The sequence below is a fragment of the Syngnathus scovelli genome, chromosome 1, assembly GCF_024217435.2.
Source record: "Syngnathus scovelli strain Florida chromosome 1, RoL_Ssco_1.2, whole genome shotgun sequence".
In the NCBI taxonomy this organism is placed as follows: Eukaryota; Metazoa; Chordata; class Actinopteri; order Syngnathiformes; family Syngnathidae; genus Syngnathus; species Syngnathus scovelli.
This window is the reverse complement of record NC_090847.1, coordinates 22,261,427-22,276,196: the sequence shown is the minus strand read 5'-3', so window position 1 is coordinate 22,276,196 and position 14,770 is coordinate 22,261,427. Positions and strand designations below refer to the sequence as shown.

Below are 14,770 nucleotides of genomic sequence, written 5' to 3'. Positions count from 1 at the left end.
ACTTGCGTAAGCAGTTTTAGTTGCATTTATTTTTTAAATATAATGCATTCACGCATAAGTACAACCACATGTTGTGAAAACGTACTTAGTAAAATCTTGCATTAAGCGGTCTTGTGGATAAGATATATTTCTTCAGCTCCAGAAATTCCCAATTTAACATCAACTTTCTTCATAGAAAGCAAAACAGATTGGTGCAAGTAACTGAGACACCTCTACTGTTAATTTCGCACAACAGAATTTCTTTGTTCAGGCCAAGTAAATTCCAGTCATATAGTGGAAACGATTATAGAATGTGACAGGGTGACAAAGAAGAAAGACATAACTACATTCAATTGATGCGTACTAGATGTCTTTTCATGCTGAGGACAGACCAGCGCTCTCCTTACAGCTAAAATCGTCTCAAGTAGGTGTATTGTTGTTGTCACCATTTCCCAACCTGACTGCTGCATTCATTTGGGCCTGCCAAAAACAAAAGCAAATGAAAATCAACGCATCAACTTTGAATGAATGAATCAGCATGCATGAGGAATGTCGCTCACCTGGTCTGGTCTGTCTAACAGCAGCCTCATGTAGCTGAAGACCAAGAAAACGCTAAGGAAGATGAAATTACTGAACATCCCCACAACAGCTGACAGGACTGGGAAGTTGAACAGCAAGTACCTGAACAATGAACACATCTTAGTAGTACAAGTTATTTACCTTAACAACTACATTTAGTATCTTATTGATGGAAATGACACAAATCATTTTAAAGTACATGTCATGTAAATGTACTTGTGAAGTACAGTACAATAATCAATATAGATGGACGATTGGCACATTTTGAGGTTGTGGGTTGAAATCTGTTTGCATCGGGTTGTCATACCAACACACGTTTTCACAACGTATGGCAAAAAAAATTGCCCTCTCACCTTACACCGGTGAAATAAGCATGGATGTAGAGCTGGGATGAATAGATCTGCACCTTGCTGGATAGAATCTCGATGACGGCTGTGGACGAGGGGGAGTACTATTCATGAGAAAGAAAAGAGAGAATGAGTTTTGTTAACAACGTAAACTAGATCTTAAAATTTGAATTTGCTGAAAAAGATTGGTTGATGACATAGAACGAACTGCGCACACACAGTTGCACTTACTGGGTCGTCTGTGTATTCCGAGAAGAGTTCCACCGCTAATACTTGCTTCTGCTCAACAACTCCACCCAGCAACACCGGGAAGAACAGCAGTGTTGACATGGTCCTCAGAAGGTTAGACTGGTACCGCAGCATACTCTGATACAAGAGTGTCACAGCACAGCATTGTTACATTTCACTCCAGAAAAGTCCCATTTTGGACTTGGCTGTGAGATGTGATTTTTGGGTATGGGGTGAGGTGAGGGGAAACCTGCCCTGTGTTACACACACAAACATAACTGCTTTTACACTTCAACTAAAGAACTGTCTGGTTGCTTTGGCGCCATCTTGTGGCCTCTCGTGGAGAAGTGGATTGAGGACTTTACTGTTGTGCTGTGATTTGGTGGCTTTCATAGTCCCACCTGCTGATTTTTTCCAATAATGCAACACAATCATTAGAAGACAAACAAACAGCTATCATATTTGAGTCCCATTACTGACATGGCTCTGTTCGAGCAAGTTATTGATGCTATACTTACAAAGCGAGAGCTGGAGGCGGATGGGAGTTGCCTTGCCTGAGAAACACACGGAAACGCGGCAGTGAATCCAGAAAGGTCAGCACAAACATGCTGATTAACAGTCCGGAGCTTCATGGAGAACTCCGTTGGCCACTTACGGAACGAGCGGACGTCGCCACTTGCCCTCCGTCACGAGAGAAGCAGGTTGTCCTGATCATGAACATCCCGAGTTCCTGGTTGGTCTCGGAATCAGGCATGTCCAGTTGGAGAGTCATTTGATAGGCCTGGCCCAATGTCAACACCTGAACATAGCGAATAATCTTTAAAATAGCCGATGTGTTTTTCTTTTTATAAATGGCAGCTTCATATTCCAGTTTGTATTTTATGTTTAATATAGAATACAGATGCATTTCAATAAATTTGAATATCATAGAAAATGTCATTAATTTGAGCCTTTCTGTTCTCATGAAAATACCTTTCAGCAGGCTAGTTTCTAATTATTGCTGTATTAAAATATTTTATACATTTTTAAGATCATGTTTATTCTATTGGTTTTTATTAAGATATTAAGATATAGTCAAGATATAGTTTTTGAAAAAAAATTACTACATATTTCACTCTATGTCCTGAATGTTTATGATATACAGTACAGGTGTCAACTGATTTAAACTAAATTAAGCCTTAAAACAAGTTAAAATTTACATTTTAATTCTACGGTCTTATTTCTCTAGGGAGTTAAAACACTTAAACCAAAAAACATGCACACAGTAATTGCACATACAGGCATGTTGTTTCTTATCAGGGAGACGTTGGCCACGGGATACGAGCACCTAAAAGACTTTGGAGAGTCACAGTCTGTCCTGCAAAAGCAAAGAAAAAAAAAATTGGACCATAGTTTTATGGAGAAATGAGATTTGAAAGGTGTGGACAAAGGGTGTCGTTGATACCGACTTATTAATGCGGCCAAATGTGCCATTTCCTGATGCCCTTGAACAGCACACACTCACCTGTAGTAATAGTGCACCGGTGTGGAATAAGCCACCAAAGGCATGTAGGAGTAGTAGAAGCTCCCATACAAAAAGGCGGAGAGCCAGAGAAGCAGCACCAGCACGGAGAGTAAGACGACGCTCTGCACAACCTTCTGACGGACACGGAACATCGCCCTGACAGCGGCATCGTTCAATCTCGTTAGCAAAGCACCAAAAAGGACGAATGGTTCCTCTTCAGACTGCATGTGATTTGCTCGATCCATTAAATCTAAAAAAGAAGAAGAAGAAAAAAAAAGCACTCAGCTTCATCAGAATGGGCATAAAACAGTTTGCTGTGCTGATAAAGATGCAATGACTTCTGAGGACCAAACAAACATTCATTCATTGGCCTGAGAGGTGTGAAATCAGCGAGTCTAATTTTAGGTCACAAGCAGAGCACTTTAACATCAGATGATTGCAGATGGATCAAAAGTTAGAATGTTTTATTTGGAGGTAAAAGTCAGCAAATAGGCATTCACTGACTATTATGTTATGCGTTTTAATTTTCAAGCAAGCTTATGTTGTTAAGAAACGCCCTACTAAACAAATGAAGGAATACAAATCAAACAGCAACACTTAGAACATTTCTAACGAGAGCAAAGCAGACATACTTTCCGTTTTAAATCACCGTGCAGACTGGCACAAGTGGTAGGGGTTCGGTCTCACAACTGTGAGGCCGCCGGTTAGATCCCTCAAGTCAGACTGCGTATTGCTGTTTATTCTGCGTGACTTGATGGTATAAAAGGTGTGGCACCAACACAGCTCAATATGTAAAGCAATGTCACTTACCTTTATATTCGGATGCTCCATGAACAGTGAGGTGAATCAAGTCTTGGTCTACCGTTAGGATGAATCAATGTGAACAGCTTTCCAATTCCGAGCTCCTACAATTCTAAGAAAAAGGTTTAGTCCAGCCCACAGAGGTACGCCTGCCAACTAGAACACAGTTCTACTAAGAGGGCAAGACAGAGTCACAAACACACATCTTTTGATTTACACATTAGAATGTACGCAGTATGTGGACTCACAAAATTGAAGCGGCAATCACTAAATATGCAAAATTCAGGATGTACAATATGACATATTAATTCAAGAAATCAGCTCTCTTACATACTTAAAATGTTTTGATCAGTCACAGAGAGAGGGAGCTACTTCACCACTCAACAACTTTTACTGTACAATACCACTGAAGTACTGAATACAGAAGCACAGGCGTCGCTAGAGGTGGGGACAGGGGGCAGTGGGCCCCCTTGAAATATATTTAAAATAACGACAATAGATTTACACAATTACAATACACATTGCTTAAATTATACATAAACGTTTTGATTATCAACACTTCCAAAATCGCTACTTTCTCCAACCTTCTAGCATATTGAGTTAGTTTCGACTAAGTAGTAACTAAAGACATTTTACACAATCATGTTCAGGCGCTTATACATCTGACTCTTAACTCATAAACTCAAGCAGGGATTTGTTGTGCTTCAGTGAGACATTTATAGCCAAAAAGATGTAAAGTTTCATTTTAATTCACAGTGCCTTCTGCATCCAAGCGAACACAAAGCAATAATTCTATTTGATAAAGCTTGCCTTTACTTGCAGGACCCTCTGAGGGGAGTGTGGAGATGTTGCGCCGACAGCCTACAGGCATTGTGGGATATCTTCTGTGATTTTTGACTGAGAGAAAAGAAGAGAAGACAGCACTGGGAGGGAGCAGATACTACAAAAGAGATGTGAGAAAGCAGTGCATTGAAAAGTAGAAAAGGAGCGATGAAAACAGCTGAATGGAGCGCCTTGTGAAACCAGTTCTTTTTACAAGGCTTACTCCTAGGTGAAAACAATGGCCGCAATTAGCGTTGGAGAGCTAATTAAAAAAGGGGCATAGTCGTTATGTCATAGAGCTGAAGCATCTCACACTGGTCAAGATAGATTTGCTGTCAATGACAATGTGACCTAGTGCAAAGCCCTCCTTCCTTCCTCTTTGCATATCTGAGGTGATTCCAGAGGCTCACATCCATCAGCCTCTGACAACATGATAATCCCTCGCATTAGAAACCACCTCCTTCAGTAGCCGCTTCCATTCATGTCTTCATCACGATTTTACCCTCCCATTACATTGCCTATATAACCTTTCACTGACAGTTTGCTCACTGCCAGGCTGTTCTTTGCAGAGCTGATAGCTTTGTAGATATCGTTTGCACTGATGCCCCAGTCACCCTTACTCACTATCTTGAGTGAGGCTCGGGTGCATTGCCGAGGGGTCCCTTGGGGGCTGGGAGGTATGGGGGGTGCTCCTGCTGAGAAGCGTCTGGTGGGGAGGGGATGGTGCCACAAGCCAGGCTGGATGTCGCTCTGTGCGGCTTTAAGCCTCGGCCTCTTGGGTGGCTTGGCATCAAAGAGAGACATAAGGGCAACTCAGTAGGAGGGCTCAAGTGAATTGATACCATCAGTTAAATTAGGGGTAGATGTGCAGGGCAGGACGAGGCTAGTCGTTCAACATTTACAACTGCACGTTGCAACTTTGACCTATTGTACAGAAAACTAAAGGATATTCACTCACTGTTGCAAAAAAAAAAATCCTCTGTGATACTTTTGAATGGAACCTTAAATTATTTTAGTTCTCAATCTGGAAAGTACCTCATCCATCCATTTTAATGCCACTTGAGCTCGTTTGGGTGGCTCACAACTAACTCAGTGAGACGAAGACTACAAGTGCAAGGAGGCTGATTGGCTAGAAAAAGAGGCATTTTTAGCTCTACAGCAGTTCTGTTTAACATAAGGACCCTGAATTCTCAAATCTGCGCCCCACCTTGGAAGAGGAGGCTCCCCGCCCATCTACTCCCTCCGTAGCGGTCCCACGGTGGGGGCTCCCCGGCAAGGTCCATTGTTCTTCGTCTGCTTCCAGTTTACCCAAGGGTCAAGTTGTCAAGCGTAAAAAGCATAATTTCCGGTCTTTGCTGTCAAAGTAATTTCATTGCCACGCGGGTTACCGACAACCACGACGCAAATTCACCTTTTATTTTTTTTATTTTTTACAATCAAATATTGGTTTTCCGGTTTAAATTACTTTTTGCTTTACAATGGTGATGCTGAGGGTTGCATCCACCTCTTTTCTCCTCATTGATGTCCACCAAGTTTACTGGTCACAGTTGATGGAGACAAATTGTGTAGAATTACAGCCTGGGCTTATCCATTGCATGACCTTGGGAAAACTAACTTTTTTAGACGACTTACCATCTTAGAACACTTTTACAGTACCTAGTTTAATTCCGATCATTCGTTATAACTCTAGTTTTCAAATCAATCTCCCTACGGATGCCTTTTGTGGCGAGGATGGGGACCAGGCTTGCTATACGAAAGTACCCGCTCCTGGGTGTGCTTTGCGCGGTAGCCGTCCTGTCGGGGTCCCGGAGCTCCTTGGTTGCTGCGGGGAGGAGCTGCGCCGACACCCGGCAGGTGTACGCGGAGAAAGGATACAGCACCGGTACCGCACCGGTGACTCAAATCTCTGGTAAGACTCTTCGTGCCGAATGTTTATTTGTAAGAATTAAACACAAACATGTACATTTTCGCCTAACAACCAAAATCCGGGACAATGATTGTAACCTAAACGCATCTGTAAAACAAAGTGTATTCTCCAATGAGCACAACGTGGCAAAATCATCTTCTTTTCTTCCCTGGTTAAAAACAATGTGGGCTGGTTTTGAACCCAATTACCCCTCCTGTGCTGTTTAAATAGGTTGATTAGGCGGGATGAGCAAATTACCAAAACCAGAACAACAAAGAACCTCGCCCCTAATTAGTCTTCGCCTGTAGTGGTAAATCCTTGCATGTACCCCATGGGCACTGGCAACAATCATATCTTCTCAATGGGACCATGTGTCAAGTTTCTGAGAGAAAATTGGGAAACGAGTTGGAATTTTCGGGGGGCACAAATAAGTGTACCTGTCTGGCGGTGTGAAAGTATAGCGAGACTGCCCACTTATGGGAGACTGAACCTTGCATGTAAATCTGACAAAAATTGATGTAATTGTGGGTCGCCAGCACGTACCACTTACTTAAGGCCTGTGAGAGCAAATAAAAAATGAGTAACTGTTATGAAAAGCTGAAATATACAGCCATATAGTAATTAATGGATCCCATTGGACTTTACAATAACCCGAAAGGTTCCCACCCCTGTTTTACACATTTGGGCTTTGTTGAACAGACTGATGCCTGTATTGATTGATTTTAGATATATTTGTGTGTGAGCCGTTGGGGAGAGTGCGTGTGTTCTTTGCCTGAGCCTCGGCTGGCGGTCCCGTGGGCCATGGGGGAGCAGATGGCCTGGAGAGTGAGCGACGGCGAGAGGCTGCCTAGAAATGGAAATGCAGGGATGAGAGCGGACTACAAGTGAGAGTGGAACAAAAGACACAGAGTGGTACACCAGTGAGGAGGTGGAAGCCATTTGTGTACTATTTGTGTCAGGTGTACCATTGATCGAAACAAAAGAACTGAAGCTCTTTTCCTCCCTCGCTTGTCATTTGCATATCATTACCTTGGACATATCAAAGACCCAAAGTGAGCTGACAAGAGAGACAGATTGGCGCTGAATAATTCATGGGGTCAAAGTACAATTTCATATTATACTCTTTCGTTATCTTTAATAACACTCGGCTGTCGTAACAAGAGACTGACGAGTGCATTGGAGCGTTTGACTGCAAGCAGACCTTGCTTGAACAGGAATGAATAAAGATGCTAACCCATCATTTCCAATATTGTAGCGTTTTGGCATTTAGTCATCTAAGTAACTCTACATATTTTCCCTTCTATTGGTAGGTGACCTTGAGTTTGCTGGGCTTAGCTCCAGCTCACCCTTCTTTTGAAAATTTTAAATGATTGTATGAGCATTTGTGATTGAAATGTTTTACTCTTCCTCTGAGGATGTACTACTTGATTCTTGGTGGGATGGGAAAATACGGTAGGATTCCACACCTCTGATCCAACATCATTTGCCAACCATTATAGAACCGAGACATATATTTGACATTAGAAAAAATTCTCTCCACACACCACAAAATAAAAAAGTCAGAAAAGGCGGATATGTAGGTTTGTCATAACTTTGGGCAACCAGTGGAAGTTTTACCTGTCACTATACGCAACTGGAATAAATGGAGGAACAAAGATATATTAAAAAAATAAAATGTGATGAAAGGAAACGGAATGGTTTGGGACCAATTAAGTAGAATTGGACAATGTCCAGTGGCATACCCACAAATGTGCCATAGCGCCCCGGTTGGGAATCACTAAGCCTAAAACGATGGACTGTTTCTTCTTATGTGCACAGGTGAGCACCTGAGACTCTGTCCTCAGGACTACACCTGCTGCTCAAGTCAGATGGAGGAAACGCTGGCCCTTCAGAGCGAGAGGGACTTCCTGAAATCCGTGGAGAACCATAGCCAGTTTCTATTGACCACCTTCACCCAGAGACAGCGACGGTTTGACGGTGAAAGAAATGACTCTTGTGTTTGTGGCCATGACTACCATCTTGGTTATGTTTTCTGTGGTATAAAAAGTAAAGTTTGAGCAGGTTTATCAACGTTTAGGCTGTTGTGTCAAATCCAGGTCCAGAATCTGATCAACTGGTAGCAAAATTAGTTACCTCCCTAGAGTTTGTTTAGAAGCCGAACTGTGGTAGGGTTTTTACTTTCCTGAATTTGTCACTTCTGCCTTTTTTGAACGTTTTATAAACAGTTGTATGAGGAAAACCTATTCTAAACAAAACCCACACCCCTGGTTAATTGATTAGGATACTTTTTTATTCAACAATTGGGTCCCTTGTCCAAAACATCCTGTTAGAATGAAGGCTTAAGCTTTTTGGGGGGGTAGAGGGGCCTCGAGGGCTTGAGCGGCTCTTTGTTTAGCAGAACCGAGCTGTAGTAAAAATTTCCGCCTGTCCGAGTCTAGCCAGACGCAGCAGCGAGCTCATTTGATGTTTTCACCGCCTACCTGCTATCACCTCTTTTCTCCCCTCCTCGTTCTTTGATATTACGTAAGTGATGAATCAGGAGTGGGAGATTGCACATATGAGCCTTAAAGGCTATTTTTATAGACGCCATGCTCTCTTCTTCGTATTTGCTAACAGTGTGACGTAAGCGTGAGCTGGCGAGGTCTTGGCCACAGGTTTCAGGGGTATCACACTTGCGTCTTTCTCCTTGCAGAGTTCTTCAGGGAGCTGATAGACCTGTCCGAGAAATCCATGAACCAGATGTTCACCAAGACCTACGGACGCCTCTTCACGCAGAACTTGCACGTCTTCCAGGAGTTGTTTGTGGAGCTGCGCAGATATTATTCAGGTCAGCTCACGCACACTTGGTCTGTATCAACGCGAATTAGGACACTCTTCTGTATATGTATATTTAGATGCAAGGTGGTACCAGATGGCCAAATCGCACTATCACTATGTATGCGAATATTATCCTGGAATTGCTGGTGTACAGCATCATGATTATCTTTCTGCCAGTCTGTCAATCCATCTGTCTTCTTTCCATCCATTTAACCGCCTTTCTGTGTGTCAGCCAACCTACCTATGTATTTTCCACCTACATATTAATACAGTGGTACTTTGACTCAACAAGTGGCCTTTGATCACTTGATTTACTGGTCTAAATGATCAAGGAATGATTTAAACTTTAGTCAAGGTACCATGGGCCGTACTGTACCGTACATGGACCTCAAACACAATTTACATGAGACTTCTTTAGTTCCTCCATTTTCCCTTTGCTCACAGGAGCCAGCGTGAGTCTGACAGAGGTTTTATCGGACTTCTGGTCCAGATTAGTTGAGCGGGTCTTCACTCTGGTCAACCCTCAGTATCAGTTCAGCGATGACTACCTGGAATGTGTCAGTAAGCATGCCGAACAGCTTCAGCCGTTTGGAGACGTTCCTCGCAAACTGCGCGTACAGGTGGGCTGTCCCATTTCAAAAAATGAAATCAAAAGTCAATACTTCTTTTTTTCTTAAACAATTCTTTCCCCAATCTAGGTATCGAGAGCTTTCATTGCTTCGAGGGCGCTATCACAGGGCTTGGCTATTGGTCGGGATATCGTCACCAAAGCCACAAAGGTAAAATACTGATATAACAAAAATGTAAAAAGTATTTATTTTCATTCAACAGTGGAACCTTGAAAACAGTTTGTTTCCTTGGCGACTCCAGTTTGAACTTACCAAAAAAGTATTGGCCTCGTGGTTAGCCAGTCTGGTTCATAGCTGAGAGTTTCTGGGTCCAAATCTATTTAATGCTAGAATTAGCCTTTTACAGCGTCATAGTGTGTGTAATCACAGTGGCTTTCCTTACATGCCTTCTAGATGACTCCAGATTCACAGTGCGTGCGCGGCCTGATGCGTCAGTGGTACTGTCCACTCTGTCGAGGTATCCCCTCCCTGCGTCCGTGCCGCGCCTTCTGCCTGAACGTGATGAAAGGCTGCCTAGCCAATCAGGCCGACCTGGACACCGAGTGGGACTATTTTATTGGTGGGTGATGATAAGCGAGGGAGAAGAGATGAAATTATGCATTTAGTCTCAAATACCCTCTTAGGCGCATTAATTATCCTTTTGTTTTGGGATAATGGTTCATTTTATTTTCAAAGATATGATTAGCAAAGTGAATAATCAACAATCGGGCAGAATACATTTATGTAATGTTCCATGCTGCTCATTTTATTATTATTATTATTTTTTACTACATTCTATTTTTACATCCACTCACCTTCGGGTGTAAACTTAGTACGTACCTGCCATCAGATGCCCTCTACCAAGTGGCGGAGAAACTGGAGGGGCCGTTCAACATGGAGCTAGCTGCAGAATCCATCTCTGTCAAAGTGTCCGAAGCCATCATGTACATGCAAGAAAACAGCGTCAGCATCTCCACCAAGGCAAGGTTGACTCCTTATAAGCCATTACTATATCCTGTATTTATATTCTCCCTGGGGAAAATTGCTGCTCTTAATTTTGATGTTTTAATTCAGATAAATGAATGAATGAATGAACCATTTCAAGCATGGTGCACAAGTCTTGAGCACTTCTTTTTTCTGAGGTAAAGGTTTCGAATCTCATGTTAATTGAAGAAAATTGTCCACAGGGGTTCATTTGTAATTCATAGATCTTATTCCAATCTGGTTAACTTCGCATCTTATCGGTATTAACAGTGTTGCTTTGGCGCCATCCTTTGGCATTTTGGTGTCAAGGACATGGTGGAGTGAGTGGAGAGGTTTCATTGAGACACAAGTAGTGCTTTGATGCCATCTTATCAACTCTGTAGGCAATTGCAAAACAGTTTTAGCCTGAATTCTTTTAGGCTTAGCCACTGGTCGCCTGGTCTACTAGTTTTCAATAGCAAAAATTGTTCTCTGCTGTACTTCCTGAGTCAACAACACAGCATTCCCACGCAGAGCAGTGGTGTGGCACCACGTGACTGACACGTGGAGAGCCTTCTGGGAGCATATCCACCTGAGGCACCCACGTCTCCATTCAATATGTGGCAGCGCTTCAAGGAACTGCGAGTTCTTTGCTGCACAGCTTGGCTTTTTTTTTCTCCTTTGTGGCAGCGAGAAAGAGTGAGAGCTGTGTAATGTCGGCCAAGGATTTATTATATCGCTGGTTCAAACCTTGACTCCCCCGGTCTTGAGATCGTATTGGCGGCTCTGCGCAAGATGCCACATGAATAAAGCGCATAAAGTCAAAGAACAAGATCACGATTTTGCAAGACTAGGAGTTGTTGAACAAGAAAACTTTTGAACACTGCGTTCAGGCATTGCGTTGACATGATGATGTCACAAAAATGACAAGGGACCTAATAGGAAAGTAGTAATTGATGTCAAGGATGTTTGTTGATGTGATACATTTCAAGTCAGATAGCTGTAAGGCATTTATTTTGCTATTAATTTAAACTATTTTTACCAGAATTTATAAACATTTAGCAGATGTGCAACAAAGCACTACTTTTGTCAAAATGAAGCTCCACAAGTCATGGTCTGACTTGATGCATTGACGTTTAGCATGGAATACCAAGACAAATTCCTAACGTTATCCTGTCACTGATGTAATTCAATGTTCTTTGTGTAGGTGTTCCAAGGTTGTGGAAACCCCAGACCTGCTCCAGCACGCTCCAAGCGCTCACCCAAAGAGTCGGGGGGCAATAGGAGGCCTTTCCGCACCTACAGCCCTGAGGAAAAACCTACCACAGCTGCAGGCACCAACCTGGACCGACTGGTAAGAACGATGAAGCCTTAGCTACTAGTACGTCCGTTTTGAGAATCATGCCTTGAATAGTAATTAAAAGCAGTGCGTCAAGCAGATTTAACATTTAAAAGTCAGATTGACTTAACATTCAACACCTTCTTTTAAACTAGGGTTAGGATTACAAATTAAGGTTTAAAACTTGGGTCAGGGGTTTAAACTAGGGTTTCAAACTAGGCTTAGGGTTTCAAACTAGGGTTTAAAACTTGGGTTAGGGTTTCAAACTAGAGTTTCAAACTAGTGTTAGAGTTTCAAACTGGGGTTTCAAACTAGGGTTAGGGTTTCAAACTAGGGTTAGGGTTTTAAGATAGGGTTTAATTACATTTCAATTGACTTCTGTGGCTTAATGACTAAGAAAATGTAGGTCCTACACATAGTAAATATCATATGTTGGTAATATTGCATCCTGTGTTCTTACTTCGAATGCACAAAACGGTGATTCATGTGTGGAAGTGACGCCATGTACCTCTGCCTGCATATGCACCCCCTGGCCTCCACATAGCCAGCTAGACACAAGAACACTTTCAAGATAGACGAGTGATGACTCACCAGCTGCCTCCATACAGGTTCCGGAGCTGAAAGAGCGCCTGCGACCCATGGGGAGCTTCTGGGTGTCCCTCCCACACACCATCTGCAACGATGAAAAGATGGCCGCCGACGTCACTAATGAGGACCGCTGCTGGAACGGACAGACCAGGGGGAGGTTAGCCACATGTTTCTGGGAGATTTTGCCACGATTCAATGAAACCAATTTTTGGCCATAATTTATAAAAGGGTTGTTTGGTGTACACTGTTCTCAACATCAAGAGAACACTAAACATAACAGTGAAGGATGGAGGTTGTAGCATGATGCTTTCTGTGTGCATCAACACATTCAGATATCTGCCGGAGGTGATGGGCGACGGGCTTGCGAATCAGATCAACAACCCCGAAGTGGAGGTGGACATCGGGCGGCCTGACATCAAGACTAGACAGCTGATCATGGAGCTGAGGGTGGCCACCAACAAACTGAGACATGCACAAAGTGGACAGGACACAGACTTTATGGACAGTCAGTAACACTTGATTATTTTTTTTTAGATTGTCATATCTAAAAATAAATATATATTTTGCGATTGTAAGCGGTACCTGCTTTTTTTCTGGATAAATAAACGCATCCTTTGAGGAAATACAGTTTTGTTCATTAACACTTAGCTGACAGTGTAAATATGGTCATTGGTGTGTGTTGCTTGCAGGTGAGGAGGGCAGCGGTTCGGGAGGAGGCGATGCCAGCGAGCGCTACAACGATGACTGGCCTGGGTACGGACCACACTCGCCTCCTTACAGCAAGTCCCCGCGTAACCCCGCCTCCATCCCCGCCAAGCCTCCTCGGGTCCGTGAGAGAAACGGGCCCAAGGGCAACCGGAACCACGGCAGAGTCCTTTCTGCAGCAAGTCAGCTCACTTCCTCCCCAATTCCTTTGTTGTTGCTACCTTGTTTGCTCATAATGGCTCCATGGTGGAGATAGCTGCTCTTTGCCATTGTGTGTGTCGTGATGGCCGGCCGCCCAATTTTTTCATTTGGTGACATCAGCACAACAATTACTTGCACAAACTGGCTCATCATGATTCTTTTTAAAAGAAACTGCACACGTCTCTCTGTTTTTACATGACTGTAAATCAATATGTGCCAATTGGTAAAATGGTCCCAATATTAATATTTGTGTACTACATTTTGACATAAAATGCTTGAGTTAATGCAGTTTATTTTTTGTTAAAAATTTGAATATTGTCAGAAAGGCTTATTTATTTGAGTTGTTCAAAAACTCAAAAAGTGAAAACCTGTTTATTATAAAACAAAACATGGCTTTTCTCACAATGTACAGAAATGCCTCTTGTTGCTTAAAATGACAATAAGTTAGTGAAAAATATTGATGCTTTTTAAGTTATTTGTTTGTTTCTATTAAAGGCAAGGGTCAAATAGTTTTAGCCACCCATTATCTGTACCTCTTTTCCACACCGGGGTCGCGGGCATGTTGGAGCCCATCCCAGCCGTCATCGGGCAGGAGGCGGGGAACATCCTGAACTGGTTGGCAGCCAATCGCAGGGCACACAGAGACAAACAACAATCCACACTCACACCTACGAGAAATTTAGAGTGCTCAATCGGCCTACCAAGCACGTTCTCTCTGTCTCTTCGGTCTGTGAAGGCCACCAGCGATGTCGAGTAAACGTATCTGAATAGAATCACACAGTGAAGCAAACAGCTGATTATAAACACAATGTGTCCTCTATTTACAAAGTACTGTCCAAAATCCCCTCCAAGATTATGGCAATGCAATTTGTTGAAAAAGCTGCGTTTTGAAGGGGACAAATAAAAACATAAAACAACAACAACATGAAGTCGACCAGTCTCGCAGCACACACACATATACAAGCATGTATACGGAGCTGACAGATACAAACCAAGTGAAAGAGGCAACACCTTTATTCTGGTTCAAACCCATTTACATAGTCAGTTGAAAAAATGGATGTTTAAATCATCACTTGCAAAAAGTCAAAGAATTCATCAGAATATGTGTATTCAATTAAAGTGTGTTTATACTCGTACTCTATTTTTCCACATAATGCAAAATGTTGTCCCGGGACATTATCTTGCACACTTAGTCTAAAGTGAACAACAGTCGGTGGCGACCGCTAAAGAAATAAGGAAAAAAACACGTCAGAAGCGGCGCTCCAACGGCCTCATGGTCACTTCAGCTGGACGTGGATCTGCTCCACTTGCCACACCAACAGCAAGTTGATGGCTTGCAGATCCTGAACTTGATAAGCAAAGTCCTGCTGGGGCCCGCCGTTG

At 42.8% G+C, this 14,770-nt stretch overlaps 2 protein-coding genes across 9 annotated transcripts; one reads left to right on the top strand and one right to left on the bottom strand.

Annotated features, from left to right (window-relative positions):
- Nucleotides 1-11: 11 nt before the first annotated feature.
- On the bottom strand, nt 12-5,585 carry LOC125983431 (seipin). 8 transcript variants are annotated; one of them, XM_068649378.1, is made up of 12 exons: nt 5,468-5,558; nt 4,885-5,043; nt 4,249-4,335; nt 3,448-3,550; nt 2,638-2,887; nt 2,412-2,490; nt 1,789-1,932; nt 1,652-1,687; nt 1,137-1,271; nt 912-1,009; nt 540-660; nt 12-459 (listed from the first exon to the last, which is right to left on the bottom strand). In XM_068649378.1, the coding sequence occupies exons 5-12, from the start codon at nt 2,880-2,882 to the stop codon at nt 400-402; spliced, it is 918 nt and encodes a 305-aa protein (XP_068505479.1). In that variant the 5' UTR covers nt 2,883-2,887; nt 3,448-3,550; nt 4,249-4,335; nt 4,885-5,043; nt 5,468-5,558; the 3' UTR covers nt 12-399. The 8 variants fall into 8 exon arrangements, with proteins under 8 accessions (XP_068505479.1, XP_049600716.1, XP_068505450.1 ...); XM_049744759.2 differs by having other exon boundaries at nt 3,448-3,542; XM_068649349.1 differs by lacking the exon at nt 4,885-5,043 and having other exon boundaries at nt 5,468-5,585.
- Nucleotides 5,586-5,754: 169 nt separating this feature from the next.
- On the top strand, nt 5,755-13,896 carry LOC125983236 (glypican-6). The gene is made up of 11 exons (XM_049744357.2): nt 5,755-6,169; nt 7,985-8,143; nt 8,859-8,993; nt 9,428-9,603; nt 9,682-9,762; nt 10,006-10,171; nt 10,442-10,572; nt 11,762-11,908; nt 12,502-12,638; nt 12,814-12,986; nt 13,171-13,896. The coding sequence occupies exons 1-11, from the start codon at nt 5,974-5,976 to the stop codon at nt 13,440-13,442; spliced, it is 1,773 nt and encodes a 590-aa protein (XP_049600314.1). The 5' UTR covers nt 5,755-5,973; the 3' UTR covers nt 13,443-13,896.
- Nucleotides 13,897-14,770: the final 874 nt, after the last annotated feature.